This window comes from Triticum dicoccoides, chromosome 6A (genome assembly GCF_002162155.2).
Source record: "Triticum dicoccoides isolate Atlit2015 ecotype Zavitan chromosome 6A, WEW_v2.0, whole genome shotgun sequence".
Taxonomy (NCBI): Eukaryota; Viridiplantae; Streptophyta; class Magnoliopsida; order Poales; family Poaceae; genus Triticum; species Triticum dicoccoides.
The window spans coordinates 596662792-596687490 of NC_041390.1; the positions used below are offsets into that span (position 1 = coordinate 596662792).

Sequence of the window (24699 nt, forward strand, 5' to 3'; positions counted from 1 at the left end):
GCACGCGCGGGGCGTAGGACGAGGAGAGGAGAGAGTGCGGCGTGAGCGCTCGAGTGTGCCGCGCGCTGTAGCTGGCGCCCGAAATACGCCGCGCGGGTAAGTGTTTTCAACCGCGCGCCCAACCCGTTATAGCGCGCGCGCTGGAGCGACCCGCCGCGTTGCGCGCGCGCTAAAACGGTCTAATTTGCGGCGCGGCGCTAGTTTAGCGCGGCTGTTGGAGATGCTCTAACATCCATACATGCACCTGCTTATGCCAGCCATTTTTCATGCCCATGCTCATGACCATGTCCGGCATGAAGCGTATCTCCTTGTTGCTACTCAAGCTACTACTCTCTCTTGGCCTTAGCGTGGCACCACTCTTCATTGCCGGGGATGAGCACCAGTTCAGCTACTCCGGCTTTTCCAACACTAGCCTCACCCTCGACGGCGCGGCCTCGGTCACGCCCAACGGGTTACTTATGCTTACCAACGGCACGTCCCGGAGCATGGGCCGCGCATTCTATCCTGACCCGCTGCGCTTCCGCAATTCATCCAACGAGGCTGTACAATCCTTCTCCGTTTCGTTCATCTTCGCCATGGTCTCCATCTACAAGGACTTGAGCAGCAATGGAATCGCCATGTTCATTGCGCCGAGCAAGAATTTGTCCACGGCGATGCGGATGCAGTACTTGGGACTTCTCAGCAATCAGAATGATGGCAATCAGACAAACCACATCTTCGCAATCGAGCTAGACACCTTCCAGAACTGGGAGCTCCAAGACATGAATGACAACCATGTTGGTATTGACGTCAACAGTCTCCGCTCCATACAATCCCATGATGCCGGTTTCTACCATGACAAGAATGGCACCTTCCAGAGTTTGAGTCTCGATAGCCAAGAGGTGATGCAGGTGTGGGTGGACTACCATGGAGAGAAGATGCAGATTGATGCCACCATGGCTCCTCTCGGCATGGCCAAGCCTACAAGACCAATAGTATCAGCCAACTACAACCTCTCAAGCGTGCTCACAGATGTGGCATACATCGGCTTCTCATCTGCAGAAGGCAAGATAACGAAGCACTATGTGCTCGGTTGGAGTTTTGGCATGAACAGTCCTGCTCCAGCTATCAATCTCACCATGCTGCCAAAACTACCTCTTGATCCTCATACCAAGGATCGACGTCGTCTACCAGTATTGCAGATCATTCTACCACTTGCAACAGCAGCACTCATCCTGTCTGTGGCTGCCGTTATTTCCCTGCTTGTGCGGAGGCATTTCAGGTATGCAGAAGTACGTGACGACTGGGAGGTCGAATTCGGCCCACACCGCTTCTCGTACAAGGATTTGTTCCGTGCAACAGAAGGATTTGACAACAAAAACCTCCTAGGGGCCGGAGGATTTGGAAGAGTATACAGAGGAGAGCTGCCAAGCTCCAAACTAAGGATAGCTGTGAAGAGGGTGTCGCACGACTCCAGGCAAGGCATGAAGGAATTCATTGCAGAAATTGTCAGCATTGGCCGCCTTCAGAATCCAAATCTTGTGCACTTGCTTGGCTATTGCAGACGTCAAGGTGAGCTCCTGTTAGTGTATGAGTACATGCCCAAAGGAAGCCTCGATAAGTACTTGTATGGTGAAGTGGACAACTCCACATTAAGTTGGGACCAAAGGATTTGGATCATTAGGGGCATCGCATCTGCACTGATTTATCTCCACGAGGAGTGGGAGAAGGTAGTTGTCCACCGAGACATCAAGGCAAGCAATGTGCTCCTCGATGATGAGTTGAATGCACGGTTGGGTGATTTCGGTCTAGCAAGGTTGTATGATCATGGCGTTGAGCAAGAAACTACTCGTGTTGCTGGCACCATTGGATACATTGCTCCGGAGCTAGCACGCACGGGCAAGGGTACTCCTCTTACCGACGTATTTGCCTTTGGTGTATTTATTCTGGAGGTCACTTGTGGACAAAGACCTATCATGCAGAGCACACAAGATGAGCTGGTCATGTTGGTTGATTGGGCGCTTGAGCATGTGCAACAAGGGTCACTAGATGATGCAATAGATATAAGACTTAAAGGGCAGTACAATGTCAGCGAGGCACATCTGGCACTGAAGCTAGGACTACTGTGCTCACACCCATTTGCATGTGCAAGGCCTAGCATGCGGCAAGTGATCCAATACCTAGATGGGCATATTGAACCACCAGAGCTACCAGCACACCAGAGCTTCCAAGCACTGGCCTTGATGCAAAATGAAGGATTCGATTCATACATCATGTCATATCCTTCATCAAAGAGTGTTGGCACAATGTCAAGCATTTCAGGAGGAAGATGAGCACTATGTTTGATGGTGCTCAGAGTGCTTACTTATATTGCACATGTAATGAGGCATGTACGTACGTTCTTACCTTCGATAGCTAGATTTGTTGCTTCATGAACAAGATTGATAGGTCTGGTAGAATGATAAGTGCCATTTGAATAAAGAGTTTATAATAGGAGGCTCATCTTAGCTGCAGAGCTATAAAGTCTGTAATATAGTTCTGTGGTTTCTTCATAAAACGTTTTGTGATTATTTTTCTTTGTGAATCTGAATATTTATTCATTTGTTTCTCATGCATATCTTCTTGCATTTGTTTGTGATATCCTCTATTACCTGGTGATATGTAGACAGATTGAAAGTGATTTGTCAAAATTTGGGAAGGGCTTTTCCACTACTGGTGGCCATGGCCGGGGTTGGAAGTGTGCTTCAGTGAGACGAACGACCTTTTCAATTGCTTGTGCTTTTTATAGGAGTTTGTCCGCAGCGCATCCGTGCTTCTAGACCACTAGATCCAAATCCAATGACACTTGTATCTTCTTCCTTCTGTGGACATCAGCTCCGTCCTAGCTTAGGAATGGTTAAGGGATCGGGAGCAGCTCCACGCCGTCGACAAGATACCTCTCCTTGTCCCGGGAACAACACTTGCACCACCTCCCTCTTCTATCGACCTCCTTTCTTTTCCTACTTGGCCTAGGAGTGCATGCTATGCTCGCGCGCAGCAAAGTTAATCCATACTAGCAAACAAAAGCTCAACAGTGGCTATTATTGGTGGTGGATTAGAAGAGGAACAACATTTAACCAGTGATAAGAGAATGGAAGATGAAATGTACATTGGCATTCCATAAAGGAGATGCATTTACTTAACAGGCATTGGAACATATTGTAATCTTTCTTGTGAAAATGAAATAAACTGTAATTGAACTGAAGTACAACAGCATCATCAAACCTTTATATCACAACTGTATCCAGCACTAATCAGGGAGTCATTTGTAGCATCACAAGCTAATCTGATGGCTTCCCCTGCCACGTCTCATACCACATTGAAGATTAATTTTTTCGATTCAACCAGCTTCAGTGCTCAAAACAGTAAAACTATCAATTCGCACTTATAGCACATCCTGTCAAAAAAGAAAAAAAAAAAATCCTTAGGCAGTTAACCTCTGAGTCCCAAGAAAGGTTGTTCTGATCTACGGCCCACAAAGGAATTCAATACATCCAAATTACAAAAACAAGCATTACCTTAGTTGGAGACTCGATGCCTGAAGATGGTGTAAGAATATGTTCACCAATAACAAAGTTCTGAGGACGCATACATATGCCTTTGGTTTATCCACGACATTACACCAATCACGTGCAATTATCTGAGCTGAAAACATAGGGTTTCATGAGTTTAAAGGTTATACTCCCTCTTTAAAGAAATATAAGAGCGTTTGGATCACTATAACGCTCTTATTTTTCTTTACAGAGGGAGTAATTTTGTAAAAGCAAACATGTACACAGAAAAGGGCATGTCAATCAACCAAATAGCTAATGAGGTGCTGCCACATATCATCTACAGATTTAACCAACCCATTTACACACTGGGTGGGATTGTAGATAGAAACTACAGTGCAGTCTGCGACAGTTATGATATACCGTAGCGACATTAGTAAGATTGTTCTTTACACAATCAGTAACGAAATGTCCAGAGGAAACTCGGTATGTGAAACAGAGTTTTCTGGGATCCAATCCACCAGTATTGCAATATTTTACTTGTAACTCTATGAAGAGCATGAGAGTTAATAACGGAAGACTCCAATTGAAAAATCATCAAAGAGGTCCTAAAAAGTTCCAATAACTGGAGAAGGATCCTAAAAAGTTTTCAGCTGGAGAAGGATCCAATAATATGGCAACATACGTGGTCAGAACAATTCCAAGGATCCTAAATAGTTCTGATATCTGGAGAAGGCACTGGGTCGATGATAAAACAACGAAAGGTCGGCATGCAACTCACGGATAGCGCCATGAGAATACTGATGTGTGGTCTCAAATCCTCTGTGAGAAGCTACCATTATCATCCATTGCGTCACACCAGACGCTAGCACAGAGGGACATATACTCCAAGTTTCAAAAATCAGGAGCACCGATGCATGAAGAAAACGATCCCCTACTGTGGAACACTAGCATTCCAGGTATCCTCTACTGTTGCTTGGTGATGATACCAGTATGGTGGCAAATTTTTATACAGCAGTGGAAATCGCTGAAATCGGCGATGTGGGACTGAATATATCTCAGTGTCGTATAGGTTGTACAGTCCAGATCGTTCTTACCCTAGCCCGAGAGGCCGGCCGCGCCTGCCCCAGCCCGCTCCCCCCCGCGCGCGTTTTCCACCACGGCGCCTGTCCCTCCGCCTCCTCCATCACTCCCGTTGCCGGCGCCGGTGCTCGCCGGCCACCATCGGCCCCCTCGACCCTATCTCCAGCCGGTCCCAGTTCACTCCGGCGCACGAGAGGTCGGGGAGTGCAGATATAAAGAAGCAAAAACAAGCTTCGAGAGACGGACGGCGGCGTGGAGGGCGACGGGAGCGCCGACCGCCGATGGGAGCTACAGCTCTCGCAGGCGTGTTGAGCGGGCCGTGGCCCAACAGCTATTGATTTCGTTCGCTCGCCGTCCTCGCTCAACCGCCTCGCTAGCATTTCTCAAAAAAAAGAAAAACGCTTCTTAGCTGATTATTCGCCATGGCCGGGAAGGCTCTAGTGCCGCCGTCGCCGTCCTCGTCTGAGAATTTTATGTCCCCTCGCCACCAGCTGCCATCTTGGCGCTGAGAGATGGGGGACCTTGGATCTTCGAGACCTTTATGTTCTTCGTCAATGTTTAGTGATCATCATAGTTTTTTGAGAATACTTTTTTTCCTCATTCTTTTGACGGTGCATGTTGTACTTGTCCCATTTTTGAGAAGCACATCTATATTTTTTTCCTTCTGAAAAGCATAATTGTGTTGTTCCCTTTTCGGGAAGCACAAGTTGTGCCTCTCGCGAAAAGCACAATTTTGATATAGAGATCACCTGCTAATGCCAATGCCTTGCAACGCGCTAGGGCTAAGAGTGTCACCGGATCCAAGTTACCCGGGAGCTCCCATCTCAGATATAACACCATGCACATTGGTCTTCATGACACCACACCTACTTTGAAACTACCCTCATGTCCCATCTCTACCTGCTTAATGTCCTTTTAGCTCATCCAAAAATTGGTTACGAAGTAATGCATCGGTAAAGAACTTTGAAGAGCCCCCTCGTAGATGTCCTTGCACCATCCAGATCGCCCCATGAAGCGTTTATGAACTTCTCTAATCTTAGTGTGCTCTATCATCACATGAATTTGTTGTCTTGTATCGGTTTCTGAGCTCATGCTCATATCTCGAGTGAGCTCCGCATCAGCAATAGCCTGGAACGTCCTGCATGCCTCCATGGTGTGTAGCACTGTATCACTCCTAAGGCCTAGCGTGTGGAGGAGAAGGTGGCATTAGAACGAAGTCCACTGTTGCACTCAGTAGTGTAAACAAGTGTTTTTTTTTACACTTGACAACCTAAGTTTACAAGTTGTAGTGTTTTTTCTTTATTTTTTATTGGACAATCCTGATAGGGAGTCGGTGGGATTTCCTATTCTATGCATGGGTCGCTGGATAGCGACCACACACATACCCTCCTGGGCGTTTGTAGACTGGCCCACTATTCTTTCTCCCATCAGTTTTGGGAAAGTTTGATTCTAGAACCCGGCGGGTGAAAATTTATTTTTCTGATTTTTCTTTGATGATTTTACAAGTTATCTCCATTTTTTATTTTCCTTCTTTTTTTATTTTAAAAATAATGAATAATTTTTGAAAATCATTCGTGAACATTTTTTAATTTGCGATATTTTTCAAAATGTTGTTTTAAAATCATGTTTTATTAATTTACGAATATTTTTTAAATTTGGGAACATTATTTTGAATTCCTGAACATTTTTTCATATCCTAGTTTTTTGTATACATGAACATATTTTAAATTCATGAATGCCTTGAAAATTTTATGAACATTTATTGGAAACACGTGGATTTTTTTGAAGTTTAAAAAACAACTAATCCTAAATATTTTTAAATCACAAAAAAAAATCTAAAATTCTAATTTTTTTGGGCTTTAAACATATTTAAAAATCACAAAAATTTGGAAAAAAGTCAAATATTATTTTTCAGAATTCATGATTTTTTTGAAACCCACAAAAATATCTTTTTTTTGCAACGTATTTTAACAGAAACCTTTGGAAATAACCAAATCCGGTCAAGAAATTGTCTCAAGAAAAATCCAGCCAAAAAAAAACGCTGGCAAAACACCGAAATCACTAATTAAGGAATACTCGTTGCAAAGAACACTCCATCTTTTCGGGTCACGACAAGTGGCGCACATGAGGGGCCTGTGCGAGTTGTGCGCTCGCACAAGGCCCCCAAAATTCAGGGGCCCCCAATTTGGGTCCAAATGTATGTATTGGTCAAGTGTGCCTATTCGCCTGAATCTCTCCTTTTGGGCCTCATTGCAGGCAATCTCCCTGTCCCGATCTGAATCTGATTGATCGATCGCGAGACGAAAAGGCATCACGTATATATAGATTTCTTGCCTGTCTTTCTACCCGACTGAAATCTGCTATCTGGCTCTCTCTGTAGATCGGAAATTAGCAGGCTACAGGTGGCCGGCAGCGCCGAAACCGCACGGAAATATCAGGCGCCGGTTGACACCGCTGCGCCAGCCGACACCACCACGCCGTTTAGAACACAGGTGACCAGCGGCGTTTAAGTAATCGGTGCCCTACAAGCTCTTTTTTTTTAGAATTTTGATTGATACAAACTGCAAAGCCCTACTGCTCCCGTATCATTATATTATTATTTCTCGGCAAATTGCTCTGCAGTTGAATTGTTTGGGGGAATATAGTGTCACGCATCCAAGATTTTTAATAGTTGCTCGTTCAAAATCAATCTTTATTCTTTTTTTATTCCGTATAAGCCTATAATCATGAGTTCTAATGGGTCAATATTATTATTTTTGGTTTATAAATAAGAATCATCATGCATTCTAGAAATAAGAAGTACTCCCTCTGTCCGGAAATATTTGTCCTCAAAATGGTTGTAAATGGATGTATCTATAACTAAAATAAGTTTAGATATAACCATTTTAAGGACAAGTATTTCCGGACGGAAGGAGTATTATTCTACTACCAAAAGCATAGGAAGAGACGAAGACTAGAAGCAGAAGCTCAATCTCAAAGGCGTGTTCTTGATACATTTGTTGTGAAAGGATCACACACTAATTTTGAAAATCAAACTCCAAATACTAATATTGTTGAATTTCTACTTGCTTGTACCATGACACATAAAAGTCGCAATGAATTGGGGACAATAGCAATTGAAAATAATGTCTTGGAGAAGAGTAATTATGAAGATATAATTGGAGATTTCAAGGAACACAAGACGGATGACACTTTTCCGCACAATGAGATCAGTTTTATTGCTTTAGTTATATCTTTTGTTTTTGCATCGATATTTGACAAATTTCTAAGTATTCTATGAAATTACAAATAATTAAAATTTATAATTAAGTGAGATAATGCTTGAGTCATTTTCTATAAAAATTAGGGCCCCATTTTGCTTTTCGCACTGGGGCCCCGAATTTCTAGAGACGGCCCTGCTTGTCGCAACCTGGAAGATTTCCCTTTTTTCATAGATCCGTTTATTCAAAACATTTTATCTCTTAAATCGTGCGTCCAAATCTCAAACCATTTTCATCATTGGATTCCTCGCGTCGAGATCTTCAAAATTAGATCCCATGTTGATAGGTTTTGACGAACTTTTTTTATGAAAAAAACCCGACGAAAAAAACCGGACGAAAAAACCAAACCGGAAGCATGGTTTTTTTTCCTTTCCGAAAGAGGCACACCCGTGCCTCTCGCAGAAGCAAAACCGTGACTCTCGTGGAAGGAAAAAAACAGAAAACACATTTTTTTCCTTTCCGAAAGAGGCACACCCGTCCCGTGACTCGCGAAAGCACAACCGTGCCTCTGGCAAAAGCAAAACCGTGACTCTCGCAAAAGAAAAGAAAAAACAGAAAACGCGTATTTTTTTCTCTTTCCGAGAGGCACGGCCGTGACTCTCGCAAAAGCACAACCGTGCCTCTCGCGGAAGCACAACCGTGACTCTTGTGAAAGAAAAAAAAACAGAAAACACGTTTTGTTTTTCCGTTTCCGAGAGGCACGGCCGTGACTCTCGCGAAAGCACAACCGTGTCTTTCGCGGAAGTAAAATCGTGACTCTCACGAAAGAAAAAAAAACAGAAAACACGTTTTTTTCGTTTCCGAAAGGCACGGCCGTGACTCTCGCTAAAGCCCAATCATGCCTCTCGCGGAAGAAAACCGTGACTTTTCACGAAAAAAATAGAACACGTTTTTTCGTGCAAACTTTTTTGTCGAAAAGCTAAGGAGGACCGGGGAAAAACCAAAACGTCGAAAAAACCCGTTTAAAAGCCGAAAACACGTGCGAAAAAATAAAAAAAAATAAAACCTGGAAGGAGCGTCCAGAACGCGACATGTGACGAATGACTGAGAGCACGTCAAATGGCGCTGATCGTTGCGAGGCTCCCGAAGGAGCGCTCGTTAACTAGTTGCTCGCGCAAAACGCTACGTAGTAGATTTGTTTTCTTTCGAGGATACTGCCAACAAGCTAGTGGAAAGAAAGAAAGAACAGATGGGGCCCAGCCCAGCCCAGCCTAGACCACAACGGAAGAGGCCGGTCCGGAGACGGGACCTGAGTCCGACCCGAGGTGGCTCTTGGGCTTGGTTAGGGTTCGCAGATATATACGCCAGCCGCCGCCACCTCGTCCCCACCTTCGTTTCAGATCCAGCGAGAGAGAGAGAGACAGCGAAATCCCCAATCCACCAAATCCTAACCCTAACCCACAGGGAGAGAGATCCAGCGATGGCCGGCGAGAAGGTGCAGTTTGCCATCCCGATGGCCGCCAGCGAGAAGGACCAGGCCAAGGCGGAGAAGGAGGCGGATTTCATCGTCAAGGCGGTGTGCGGCTCCAAGAGGAAGGCGGAGGAGGACCGCGAGGAGGCTGTTGGCGTGATGGTGCCACGGAACAGCGAGGATGACTCGGAGGCCGAGTTCTACAAGGCGTGCATGGCGGACGACTCGTTCGACGATAACTCGGACGATAGCCTGGATGTGTGCGCCGCCAAGTGCGAGGCGTCGTTCGAGCGCTTCATGGAGGCCTGCTACGCTCGCACCCTACCCTCGGTTGGTGGGAAGGGCAAGGTGCCAAATGCTGATGCCCATGGGTCTCTTGTGGTGTGAGAAGCTGAGATCATTGCTCTTGTGATTCTACCAATATAGAGATGAAGGAGGTTCACTTCACCAATGCTGCTATGCTATCTACCAACCATGTATCTACCTATACTAGATGGGACGGCGTGCCCTGTGCATTTGTCTCTACGTACACACTCAAGAAGTGACAATTTTGTGACAAGAAATATCAATGTAGTAGTAGCTGTTCCAAGAAAAGAAGTGTTCTTTTTATTAACCACGTCATCCAAATTTTTTATAAGTATTAAAGTAGTTTCATCGTTCAATGTTAGACATAAATAGTGACACTTAAATTGCAGACTGTAAGGAAATATTCTTATTCAAATTGCAGAAGGTAACACATGATTTTTCTTTTCAGAATTGTTGGACGACAAAAGCCATATTTAGATGGAATATAAAATTAGATCCTTTTTGGAGGCATCATAACGCATACTCCATCTGTCCGGAAATACTTGTCATCAAAATGGACAAAACCCCTTTTTGTCATCATTTCTAGATACACCCATTTTTGTCCATTTTGATGACAAGTTTTTTCAGACAGAGGGAGTACATATATATGAAGTAAAGATCATGCCAACGCCGAGAGGCATGAAAACAAGGTGAGAAAACAGACCATCAAGTCTTGATACAGTACAATGGACATCAATACTAGTATAACTAGTACCATGCCCGTGCGTTGCCATGGGCCTTTTAAATTTTTTTCTGATTGCATACATAAGCATAATGCACTTCCAATTTCACATGTATAGAAAAAAATTACAGTAACAATTGACAAATGTACTTGGTGTAATGTATTTTCATTATTCCACTTCACTTGCATCTCCTAAAATATCAGGAATATTGTCTTCAACTTCCTTCGCACAGTACTTGAGCAATTATAGTAAAAAAATCTTCATTGACTTGTAACCATCCTGCATGAGTACTTCATACAGTTAGCATGAAGATTTCACATGAAAAATGTAAGAACATGCAAACATAGAGTACTCCACTTTTAAATTGGATGAACCAATTTTTTACCATTCCATGAGAGCATATTAAAATCAAAAACAAAATAACTCAACACACACTGGAATAAATAAATATTTATTATCTCGATTATAATGATGATAAATAATTGTATGTATCTTGAATTTAAAAATAGAATAGACAAATATGAACAGCTTCCCACAAAAAGGAAAAGCCACTCCTCGCCTCTCACCACACAAGCACATCACACATCCCTTATCCCCACCGCGTTGCCACGGGCATTTAAAAAAAATCAAAAATCTTACTGGCTCATCATGATCATGTTCTAGTGAAAAAAAATCTGAGTTTTATGGATATATGATAGTCCTCATTGCAATTAATGTCACTAAATTTCTCAATCCATCAATCATGAGCAAGTGCAAAAGTTAATGAATCTAAGTTGAGTGAAATAAGGAAGGATTAAATGAATGAACAAATGAATCGTGCACATGCCTTAATCACTTCTTCTCCGTCCGAAAATGGAACCCAATACATTCTGATGCAACATTGCATTGCTCCACGGGAATCGATCAGCCTTCTCACTTGCATTGAGGAGCGGCCATTTCTTTCGCCGCCGGCCTCAACATCACCCTTGATATCTGTCCGCCAGGTCTGTCATGAAGCCATGCCCACCATGTTTCACTGCATCTTACATTACTCCTCACATAACATAAGTAAGTACTATTGTTGAAGCATGCATACCAATCTTAGATCGAGCACATCCAAACATTTGCGATCCACCACTTTTTCACCCTCCCCTCTCTCCACGAGACATCTCCCATACCGCATCAACAACACTCCCCTCATCACACGTCCAGCATGGGTCGCCGCCCCTCATGGGAATCAACTGAATATTATAAGGGAAAAACTAAAAGCCTGGAAACATAAACCAATGCATCCATCCACAAAATAAGCTCTACTTGATGACAACCAATGATGAAAAGCTGAATTATTTTGATCATATCCAGTCTAATAGGAGATTACATGGGTTGCAAAATCCACAGATAATCGCACAAGGCATTCTAAATTTTTAAATACCACAATTATCACAATAATGAAAATAAAGCTAGGGATATTGAAAAGTGTAAGGCAGTAGCGCTCTATCTCTCCGGTATTGTTCAATGGATAGGGATGCTCCTAGGCATTATTGTTATCTTGAAAGAAAATCTGGCTTGAATGAATACTTTGGTCATAGAAAGCGTCGGAGCTCCTTGAACCTACATATTGCACCCTTTGTGTTAGTCAAGATAAAAAATAGCTAGGCATTGGTAATCAGGAATGTAGCTTTTAATCAAGTTCTTTGCTCCGTTGATGTCTGGGTTGAAGTATTATCCGAGACTGATTAGTCGTAAAAGAATTTGCATCTGCAGACAACATAAAATAAAATAGCAGGAAGCCAGAAGCAAAATAGTTAAGTGCATACAATCAGAGGGATGTTGCCTCCAGAAATCCCTAGCGAGAGACACTGGTCTTCTACCCCACGTTACATATGTCAAAAGATAGTACGCATAATTTTAACTCATTTAGTTATCTAGCTGACCAGATCAATTGTAAGCATTACGTGGTTCTTATTTCAGTGAAAAGGAATTTCGTTGAATAGTGAACTTAATTGGTATAAAAGAACCATAATATGGGTTGTGCTTAAACCACAAAAGATTTTTATAGGAGATCAGAATAGAATACGTGTAATAACTCACTAAGAATCTTCTCTGTTCTTACTATTTAGGGATACCAACTCTTTGAGTAACAGAGTAATAATAGGACATTGCGTAGCTCAATTCACGTGAGCTTGATTGACACACTATTGCTGCAGCCATAGGTGACATCCAATGCAATGGGTGGGGTGAAATTCTTGACAACAGCCTGCAATCAGGTAATGAAGGACCATTTGATGACTATAAACTTGACAGTAAAGACATCTTCAACCTTTGAAAAATTAGATACGGATCAAAAAAACCTATGGCCTCATCCCGGACATTAATATTAAAACCATCATTTTAGATTTCTGAAGTTGCAACATATTTCATGGAAGTTGCTATATGAAGATAAACCTTACAATCAGAATTTTTTTTCTCGTACCATATCAATTGGGCATCATGCAATATAACAGAAGATTGTTCAAGTCTATCATGTGTATTTACGAAAAAGAGCAAATATTGCAGTAAATTTTTGTGATGAAATAATATAAAAGAGGTTCTGGAACATACATCTTCGTTTCTTCTAAGCCTTGGTAGAAGCATGGTTGCTTGCATTTGAGATGCAAGGAAGAAGAAAACGATATTCCGAAAGGTCACCACATGCCTCACCTGATTGATAAACTCAGAAGCACGTCAATTAACAATTGAAAAAGGTGTCGCTAAATAGAATCTCGCATATAAAGCTATAAGCATAAATAACAAGCAAGGCAAAATCAAAAGAAATAAAAAATCTGTGAAGCACATTATACTTTTACATTAGATCCTATAGATATTGCAAAGACAAGAGAAATGGTCAGCATGGCAATATTGTCCGATGGTCAAATAATCCCAAAATGATACATTGAGAAATCTATATTGGACTTCCAATTTATAGAAGAATGCGGAAGAAAACTTAGTTAGACTTTTACACAATGCTCATTTAACTTGTGACGGAAAAAATTATGCCATCATAACTCAATTCTAATATATACAACTCCAATGCTGCAGGCAACGTTGCTATGGGCTACGATGTATATAAATTGCCCGTATGTTGCATCGAGGGCTTACATATTCTAATGGGTCAATACCAATGGTGGATAACATATACCTTGAGGACCCTTTCCACACCAGGTGGCATTGTTGACTTCTTTATAATTAACGCATTGTCGTTCTTCTTCTCCCTGCAGAGCTGGCGGCCGACGGCGATGAGCTCCGCCTTCTTATTCTCACTGTTGTGGCCGTCCTTATCGTCCTTGTTGATTGGCTCCATCAACAATCAATTGTTCTTCTCGACCATTCTTTAGCACTCTAGCAACTGTATGGTGAGCTGGTCGTCGTTATTGATGTCGGAGAAGCCAACAAGGCCAAGAGGTTGTTGATGTTCGTGCTCTCCTCCCCATGGTCGTTATCACCGCTGCTGGGGGTGCCATTAATCAACGACAACCACATTACGAACTCATTCTTCATGTTCATCTCCTCCTCCTAAGTACACTATAGTCAAGGACAACCGCACGACTATACGAGTGGCAGGAGACATATTAGTTTACCTTCGTGTACATTTCATCTGTCATAATGAAACTTTGAAACTTATATTCCATTTAATTCTATTTGGCATCTTAAACAATACATGAACAAACTACTCGAGATCAAAGAGTAGCACAGTAAAAATACTACTTACATCTAAGAGAAAGGCTACAAAAGTAGTAGAATCTGCATGGCATGTGTGCTAACCTGGTCTGGATGATGTGAGTTAACAATATTGAACCCCTCTTATGTCTATGCTGCTCCTCTCAAACATCTGCAGCCAAAAATAGATGAGACCCATATATTAAGACTACAAAAACGAAAGATGAAACATGTAAAGGCATTTGGGCATAGTACAGAAACACGCTGACCAGTTGCTTTGTTTGAGGATCAAGAACAAAACATGAGAGCTTCTCTCATCAATTACCTCGGCAAAAGCTTCATACATCTCTGATTTGTCAAGCGCCTTCCACATTCATGCGGTTGAAAAACTTCCCGCTCCCTCCTGCCCCATTTTGCGTTGATGAAGACCCAGGCTGAGCTTTGCTCCGCCGCGCACTCACTTCCAGTCAAGTACGCCAACATTGGAAAGGGGAGATGTTGGAGATTAAGAGGGGATTGAGGAAATGGATCCTCACATCAGTGAGGCGCGCGGTGCATGTGCATCTGTGCCGAGTTTGATCTGGCTACAAAAAAGGAACATAAGCATATGTCAAAGTAAAAGTAAAATGACCATGTACATTATACCTAAATTATATTCTCTCCTTCCCTAAGTAAATAAATAAATATACTGTCCTGCATATCGTCTCACGGGTATTAAGAACCTAGCATTTTCTGCTCATGCATTGGATCTAAAACTTAAATTATGTAAGAAGACCACAGTAAACAAAAAACAAAAGCTTTTCTAAGTTGGTCTTGCCTTCATTACTATTTCTACCGATGCTTCTAGTTCCACACCTCTTCCTACAATATTGAAGCAGTCGTTAAACCCTGCAATATCAGCATCGAAAAATAAATACAGGACAAATAAAAACACAAAAGTGAATCGTTCAAGAGAAATTGCGGTACCAAATTTGAATTTTTCAACACTCAGAGCATGTTTGAACTATTTGTATCACACTGTATACAGAATACAGAACCATGTCATGCATGACGCCGTGCCTTAGCTATACACTGGCGCCACCTCCTCCATATGTGGTGTTCAGTGGCGCCGGGTACAGGTGTGCGTGTGAGTTAATCATGTGTGAGTGGGGCCTGTGTGCAGGCTGGGTAATGTACTTGATCTGAACTTGTCACTGAACAAAGGTAAATCTGAATTGAGGAAATACAGTTCTGAATTCCTCCTACTGTTTCTCTTCTCTTCTTGCTCAGTCAGGCAAAAAGGAGAGGGACCTGAAGCCACTCCTCGCCTCTCACCACACAAGCACATCACACATCAAACAAAATAAAATGAACAAATTGATGGATCGATATGGTTGCTTCACTTTACTACCTAATAAGTGGATTTCTTTTCCTGAACAAATTGATTGCTGATTTCAGGCAGTAGGATAGATGTTAAGCAAGCAAATATATAAACCCGAGAGCACAAGACAAGATCATGCATGTATTGTAACGGGGAAGATGTGAATTACTTAACAACGTATCCAAACGAAGTAGATCGAAGACACACGTACATACATATACAAATCCCATGAGCAACACCAAAATCACTTAAGTACGCATCCAAATTAACCTTGATGGGGAAGGAAGGAAATTGAGATGGAGAAAGCACCTTACCTTGGCGGTGGCTGGAACGGTCACGACGGTGGCGGCTAGCTAGGTATTCGTGGGCGCTCGCTCTGGAAACGGACGGAACCCAGGAGGCGCCTCGCCTTGACGCGCGTGGTGGGTTCCTCACGGCGCGGAACACTCCTCCTGCCCGGCGGCGGGGTCGTCGGCCAAGCGGCGACGGACGGAGTCCACGAGGCCCTTGCCTCGGCGCGCGTGATAGGTTTCTGGAGGCGAAGGGATGGAGCGCTGTACGCTTCACCGCCGGCGACAAGCTTGGAGGGAAGAGAGGGATGGAGCGGCGGCGGCGGGATGGATCTGCGATGGCGAAGGATGGAGGGCGGCGGCGAAGGGATCTGGTGTGCGACTGGTGCGTGTGACTGCTCGCTCGAGGGCAGAAGGCCTCGCTCGTGCGATTCGTTCTCGGATTTTTTTCGCTGGTTAATTTTCGCTGGTTAATTGTCGCCGGTTTGTTCGTATCAGATGGGTGTGACGGGAGGTTAGGCGAGTGGGGGCGGGTGGGGGACTCGGCCCTGAGGGTTTTTCTTGGTTCCTCGCGGCTGAGCGGGGGGTGGGAGCAGGTACAAAAAAAGACCATAGTAGGTGGGACGAAAATAAATCCGGAACGCGGACTACCAACTGAGACATTAGGAATAGAGACTATGTTTTCTTGGCTTCAAACGTGTGTCATCCTGATTGGTGAGAAGTCCTCAGTGTAAGCTTATCCTTGCAGAAAAGATGTAACTGTCCATACATCATTATTTGAAATGGTAGAAGTGAAATCTATTGAATGACACTCACATTTCTTAAAACCCTCGGATTCCAGTTCATGACAAACTCTCACCACTACAAAAAGAAACATAAACATTCAGCAGCCAGAAATATTATGGTTATAATAAGTAACAACCTAGTTTATAAGTTAGCACTGATAGAAAAAGTACCATCCAAAACTATATTATTTTGTCGGACATTTCCAAGATTGGAGAATATTATAGTCACACCTTGAACAATAATAACAACAGAATCGTACAGTTTCTTGTGATGGAATAACAATTACTTCGCAAGCAAAGCCAATAGTTCTGGGAGTACTAAAGAACATCATGTTATGAGAAATTTGTTAACATCTACGACAAAGCGACGCCTGCATGAATCTGAATGATAAATATACTGGCATGTTGTAAATCAAAATCTATTAGCATTTGCATAATGCCATGTTGGCTTTTTGATACAATCTCTAGGAAACAGGAGTATATCCAACTGTTCGAAACAAAACCTGTATGGCCTCATGATGGAGTAACCACTTAATTTGCACACTCCGTTTCTTCTGATAATGTTGTCAATCAATGAATTTTGAAGTTACCTAACCACTTAATTAGACACTATGTTTCTTCTGATCATGTTGTCAATCAATGCTGAATTTTGTAAGTTACTATTGTGGTCCTCAGGACTGCATGACTCGTGTATGGACTCTACTTTCAGTTTGCAACACATCCCGCATGGAAATTCGATCGGGATAGACGAAGGAGGTTCAGTTCAGGAATGCTATGCTATCTACCAACCATGTATCTACTTATGTTTCTACTAGTTGTTCTTGTTCGGATGATCATCGTGTGTGTTATTGATCCACCTCATGTTATCATTATCAAGTTAGCGGCCGATAAACCAGTGGCCTGTGTAACTGATAATCTATTAACTCTGTGTTATATCTACTAATATTATTGTGATTGAAGGAAATATGCCCTAGAGGCAATAATAAAGTTATTATTTATTTCCTTATATCATGATAAATGTTTATTATTCATGCTAGAACTGTATTAAGCAGAAACATAATACATGTGTGAATACATAGACAAACAGAGTGTCACTAGTATGCCTCTACTTGACTAGCTCGTTAATCAAAGATGGTTATGTTTCCTAGCCATAGACATGAGTTGTCATTTGATTAACGGGATCACATCATTAGGAGAATGATGTGATTGACTTGACCCATTCCGTTAGTTTAGCACTCGATCATTTAGTATGTTGCTATTGCTTTCTTCATGACTTATACATGTTCCTATGACTATGAGATTATACAACTCCCGTTTACCGGAGGAACACTTTGTGTGCTACCAAACGTCACAACGTAACTGGGTGATTATAAAGGTGCTCTACAGGTGTCTCTGAAGGTACTTGTTGGGTTGGCGTATTTCGAGATTAGGATTTGTCACTCCGATTGTCGGAGAGGTATCTCTGGGCCCTCTCGGTAATGCACATCACTTAAGCCTTGCAAGCATTGCAACTAATGAGTTAGTTGCGAGATGATGTATTACGGAATGAGTAAAGAGACTCGCCGGTAACGAGATTGAACTAGGTATTGAGATACCGACGATCGAATCTCGGGCAAGTAACATACCGATGACAAAGGGAACAATGTATGTTGTTATGCGGTCTGACCGATAAAGATCTTCGTAGAATATGTATGAGCCAATATGGGCATCCAGGTCCTGCTATTGGTTATTGACAAGAGAGGTGTCTCGGTCATGTCTACATAGTTTTCGAACCCGTAGGGTCCGCACGCTTAACGTTCTTTGACGATATAGTTCTATGAGTTATGTATGTTGGTAACTGAATGTTGTTCGGAGTTTTGGATGAGATCACGGATATGACGAGGAACTCCGGAATGGTCCGGAAGTAAAGATTGATATGTGGATAGTAGTGTTTGATCTACGGAAAGGTTCTGGAATCCATCGGAAGGGGTTCCGGATGTTTCCCGAAATGTTTGGGCACGAGAACAGTTTATCTAGGCCAAAGGGGAAAGCCCACGAGGTTTTTGGAAAGCGCAAAAGGAAGTTTTGCGGAGTCCAGGGGCCAGACGCCAGGGTCCCTGGCGTCTGGCCCTAGAGTCCGAGAAGGACTCTTGCCTTTCGGATGAAACCGACTTTGTGAAGGCTTTTACTCCAAGTTTCGACCCCAAGGCTCAACATATAAATAGAGGGGTAGGTCTAGCACCCAAGAGACATCAAGAAACACCAAGCCGTGTGCCGGCAACCCCATCTCCTCTAGTTTATCCTCCGTCATAGTTTTCGTAGTGCTTAGGCGAAGCCCTGCGAAGATTGTTCTTCACCAACACCGTCACCATGCCATCGTGCTGCCAGAACTCATCTACTACTTCGCCCCTCTTGCTGGATCGAGAAGGCGAGGACGTCACCGAGCCGAACGTGTGCAGAACTCGGAGGTGCCGTGCTTTCGGTTCTTGGATCGGTCGGATCGTGAAGACGTACGACTACATCAACCGCATTGATACTGCTTACCAGCATGTCATACTTTGGTTCGGCGGTATTGTTGGATGAAGCGGTCCGGACCGACATTACTCGTACGCTTACGCGAGACTAGTTCTACCGACGTGCTTTGCACACAGGTGGCTGGCAGGTGTCAGTTTCTCCAACTTTAGTTGAACCGAGTGTGGCTACGCCCGGTCCTTGCGAAGATTAAAACATCACCAACTTGACAAACTATCGTTGTGGTTTTGATGCGTAGGTAAGAACGGTTCTTGCTAAGCCCGTAGCAGCCACGTAAAACTTGCAACAACGAAGTAGAGGACGTCTAACTTGTTTTTGCAGGACATGTTGTGATGTGATATGGTCAAGACATGATGCTAAATTTTATTGTATGAGATGATCATGTTTTGTAACCGAGTTATCGGCAACTGGCAGGAGCCATATGGTTGTCACTTTATTGTATGCAATGCAATCGCCCTATAATGCTTTACTTTATCACTAAGCGGTAGCGATAGTCATAGAAGCATAAGATTGGCGAGACGACAATGATGCTACGATGGAGATCAAGGTGTCGCGCCGGTGATGATGGCGATCATGGAGGTGCTTCGGAGATGGAGATCACAAGCACGACATGATGATGGCCATATCATATCACTTATATTGATTGCATGTGATGTTTATCTTTTATGCATCTTATCTTGCTTTGATTGGCGGTAGCATTATAAGATGATCTCTCACTAAATTTCAAGATAAAAGTGTTCTCCCTGAGTATGCATCGTTGCCAAAGTTCGTCGTGCCCAGACACCACGTAATGATCGGGTGTGATAAGCTCTACGTCCATCTACAACGGGTGCAAGCTAGTTTTGCACATGCAGAATACTCAGGTTAAACTTGACGAGCCTAGCATATGCAGATATGGCCTCGGAACACTAAGACCGAAAGGTAGAGCGTGAATCATATAGTAGATATGATCAACATAATGATGTTCACCATTGAAAGCTACTCCATTTTACGTGATGATCAGTTATGGTTTAGTTGATTTGGATCACGTGATCACTTAGAGGATTAGAGAGATGTCTATCTAAGTGGGAGTTCTTAAGTAATATGATTAATTGAACTTAAATTTATCATGAACTTAGTCCTGGTAGCATTAGCATATCTATGTTGTAGATCAATAGCTCGCGTTATTGCTTCCCTATGTTTATTTTGATATGTTCCTAGAGAAAAACTATGTTGAAAGAAGTTAGTAGCAATGATGCGGATTGGATCCGTGATCTGAGGATTATCCTCATTGCTGCATAGAAGAATTATGTCCTTGATGCACCGCTAGGTGACAGACCTATTGCAGGAGCAAATACAGACGTTATGAACGTTTGGCTAGCTCAATATGATGACTACTTGATAGTTTAGTGCACCATGCTTAACGGCTTAGAATCGGGACTTCAAAAACGTCTTGAACGTCATGGACCATATGAGATGTTCCAGGAGTTGAAGTTAATATTTCAAGCAAATACCCGAGTTGAGAGATATGAAGTCTCCAACAAGTTCTATAGCTAAAAGATGGAGGAGAATAGCTCAAGCAGTGAGCATGTGCTCAGATTGTCTGGGTACTACAATCGCCTGAATCAAGTGGGAGTTAATATTTGTAGATAAAATAGTGATTGACAGAATTCTCTAGTCACCATCACCAAGTTAGTAGAACGTCGTGATGAACTATAGTATGCAAGGGATGACGAAAACAATTCCCAAGCTCTTCGCAATGCTAAAATCGGCGAAGGTAGAAATCAAGAAAAACATCAAGTGTTGATGGTTGACAAGACCACTAGTTTCAAGAAAAGGGGCAAAGGGAAGAAGGGGAACTTCAAGAAGAACGACAAGCAAGTTGATGCTCAAGTGAAGAAGCCCAAGTCTGGACCTAAGCCTGAAACTAAGTGCTTCTGCTGCAATGGAACTGGTCACTGGAAGCGGAACTACCCCAAGTGCTTTTACTATTGCTACGTCTTGAGCTTGCGTTGGTTTTCCCCGAAGAGGAAGGGATGATGCAGCAGAGTAGCATAAGTATTTCCCTCAGTTTTTGAGAACCAAGGTATCAATCCAGTAGGAGGCCACGCTCAAGTCCCTCGTACCTGCACAAAACGATAGCTACTCACAACCAACGCGATTAGGGGTTGTCAATCCCTTCACGGTCTAGATATAATATTTTTTGGTATTTTTGGTATAAAGATGCAAAGTAAAAAGTAAAGGCAAAGTAAAAAAGCAAAGCAAGATTAAAGTAATGGAGATTGATATGATGAGAATAGACCCGGGGGCCATAGGTTTCACTAGTGGCTTCTCTCAAGAGCATAAGTATTCTACGGTGGGTGAACAAATTACTATTGAGCAATTGACAGAATTGAGCATAGTTATGAGAATATCTAGGCATGATCATGTATATAGGCATCACGTCCGTGACAAGTAGATCGAAACGATTCTGCATCTACTACTATTACTCCACTCATTGACCACTATCCAGCATGCATCTAGAGTATTAAGTTAAAAACAGAGTAACACCTTAAGCAAGATGACATGATGTAGAGAGATAAATTCATGCAATATGAAATAAACCCCATCTTGTTATCCTCGATGGCAATGATACAATATGTGCCTTGCCGCCCCTTCTGTCACTGGGTAAGGACACCGCAAGATCGAACCCAAAGCTAAGCACTTCTCCCATGGCAAGAACTACCAATCTAGTTGGCCAAACCAAACGGATAATTCGAAGAGACTTGCAAAGATAACCAATCATACATAAAAGAATTCAGAGAAGATTCAAATATTATTCATAGATAGACTTGATCATAAACCCACAATTCATCGTCTCAACAAACACACCGCAAAAAGAAGATTACATCGAATAGATCTCCACAAGAGAGGGGGAGAACTTTGTATTGAGATTCAAAGAGAGAGAAGAAGCCATCTAGCTACTAACTATGGACCCTAAGGTCTGAGGTAAACTACTCACACTTCATCGGAGAGGCTAGGATGATGTAGAAGCCCTCCGTGATGACGGCCCTCTTCCGGCGGAGCTCCGGAACAGGCCCCAAGATGGGATCTCGTGGATACAGAAATTTGCGGCAATGGAATTAGGTTTTTGGCTCCTCTTCTGATCGTTTGGGGGTACGTGTGTATATATAGGAGGAAGAAGTACGCCGAAGGAGCACCAAGGGGCCCACGAGGCAGGGGGGCGCGCCCTAGGGGGGGCGCCCCCCACCCTAGTGACCGCCTCTTTTGTCCCTTGGAGCAGGGTCCAAGTCTCCTGGATCACGTTCGGTGAGAAAATCACGTTCCCGAAGATTTTATTCCGTTTGGACTCCGTTTGATATTCCATTTCTTTGAAACACTGAAATAGGCAAAAAACAACAATTCTGGGCTAGGCCTCCGATTAATAGGTTAGTCCCAAAAATAATATAAAAGTGGAAAATAAAGCCCAATATAGTCCAAAACAGTAGATAATATAGCATGGAGCAATCAAAAATTATAGATATGTTGGAGACGTATCAGGCATCCCCAAGCTTAATTCCTCCTCGTCCTCGAGTAGGTAAATGATAAAAAGAGAATTTTTGATCCGGAGTGCTACTTGGCATAATTTCAATGCAAATCTTCTTAATTGTGGTATGAATATTCAGATTAGAAAGATTCAAGACAAAAGTTTATATTGACATAAAAATAATAATACTTCAAGCATACTAACAAAGCAATTATGTCTTCTCAAAATAACATGGCCAAAGAAAGTTATCCCTACAAAATCATATAGTCTGGCTATGCTCTATCTTCACCACACAAAATATTTAAATCATGCACAACCCCGATGACAAGCCAAGCAATTGTTTCATACTCTAACTTTTTCAAAACTTTTTCAATCTTCACGCAATACATGAGCGTGAGCCATGGATATAGCACTATAGGTGGAATATAATGGTGGTTGTGGAGAAGACAAAAAGGAGAAGATAGTCTCACATCAACTAGGCGTATCAACGGGCTATGGAGATGCCCATCAATAGATATCAATGTGAGTGAGTAGGGATTGCCATGCAACGGATGCACTAGAGCTATAAGTATATGAAAGCTCAAAAAGAAACTAAGTGGGTGTGCATCCAACTTGCTTGCTCATGAAGACCTAGGGCAATTTCAGGAAGCCCATCATTGGATTATACAAGCCAAGTTCTATAATGTAAAATTCCCACTAGTATATGAAAGTGATAACATGAGAGACTCTCTACTATGAAGATCATGGTGCTACTTTGAAGCACAAGTGTGGTAAAAGGATAGTAACATTGTCCCTTCTCTCTTTTTCTCTCATTTTTTTATTTGGGCCTTTTCTCTTTTTTTATGGCCTCTTTTCTTTTTTTATTTGGGATTCTTTGGCCTCTTTTATTTATTTTTCATCCGGAGTCTCATCCCGACTTATGGGGGAATCATAGTCTCCATCACCCTTTCCTCACTGGGACAATGCTCTAATAATGATGATCATCACACTTTTGTTTTTCTTACAACTCAATACTTAGAACAAAATATGACTCTATATGAATGCATCCGGCGGTGTACCGGGATATGCAATATGACAATGATGAATGTGTCATGATGAACTAGATAGTGGAAAGTTGCATGGCAATATATCTCGGAATGGCCATGAAAATGCCATAATAGGTAGGTATGGTGGCTGTTTTGAGGAAGGTATATGGTAGGTGTATGATACCGGCGAAAGGTGTGCGATATTAGAGAGGCTAGCAAAGGTGGAAGGGTGAGAGCGCGTATGATCCATGGACTCAACATTAGTCATAAAGAACTCATATACTTATTGCAAAAATCTAGAAGTTATCAAAGCAAAGTATTACTCGCATGCTCCTAGGGGGATAGATTGGTAGGAAAAGACCACCGCTCGTCCCCGACCGCCACTCATAAGGAAGACAATCAATAAATAAATCATGCTCCGACTTAATCACATAACGGTTCACCATACGTGCATGCTACGGGAATCACAAACTTTAACACAAGTATTCTTTAAATTCACAACTACTCAACTAGCATGACTTTAATATTATCACCTCAATATCTCAAAACAATTATCATGCTTCAATCTTTTCTTAGTATTCAACACACTCAAAAGAAAGTTTCACAAATCTTGAATACCAAGCATATTATTATTAAGCAAATTACCATGCTATTAAGAGACTCTCAAAATAATTTAAGTGAAGCATGAGAGATCAATAGTTTCTTTAAAACAAATTCACCACCGTGCTCTAAAAGATTTAAGTGAAGCACATAGAGCAAAATTATAACGCTCAAAAGATATAAGTGAAGCACATAGAGCAAAATTATCTAGCTCAAAAGATATAAGTGAAGCACATAGAGTATTCTATCAAATTTTAATTCATGTATGGCTCTCTCAAAAGGTGTGTACAGAAAGGATGATTGTGGCATACTAAGACACAAAGACACAAATAATACAAGACGCTCCAAGCAAAACACATATCATGTTGGTGAATAAAAATATAGCTCCAAGTAAATTACCGATGGAAGTGGACGAAAGAGAGGATGCCTTCCGGGGCATCCCCAAGCTTTGACTTTTTGGTGTCCTTGGATTATCTTGGAGGTGCCATGGGAATCCCCAAGCTTAGGCTCTTGACACTCCTTGTTCTATGATCCATCAAAAGAATTCACCCAAAACTTGAAAACTTCACAACACAAAACTCAAAATAGAAAACTCGTGAGCTCCGTTAGCGAAAGAAAACAAAAGACCACTTCATGGTACTGTAATGAACTCATTCT

The 24699-nt window shown here is 42.4% G+C and overlaps 1 protein-coding gene across 1 annotated transcript; it reads left to right on the forward strand.

The window, feature by feature from the left end:
• Nucleotides 1–278: 278 nt before the first annotated feature.
• Nucleotides 279–2312, forward strand: LOC119316333 (L-type lectin-domain containing receptor kinase SIT2-like). Its single transcript, XM_037590645.1, has one exon. The coding sequence runs from the start codon at nucleotides 279–281 to the stop codon at nucleotides 2310–2312; it is 2034 nt and encodes a 677-aa protein (XP_037446542.1).
• Nucleotides 2313–24699: the final 22387 nt, after the last annotated feature.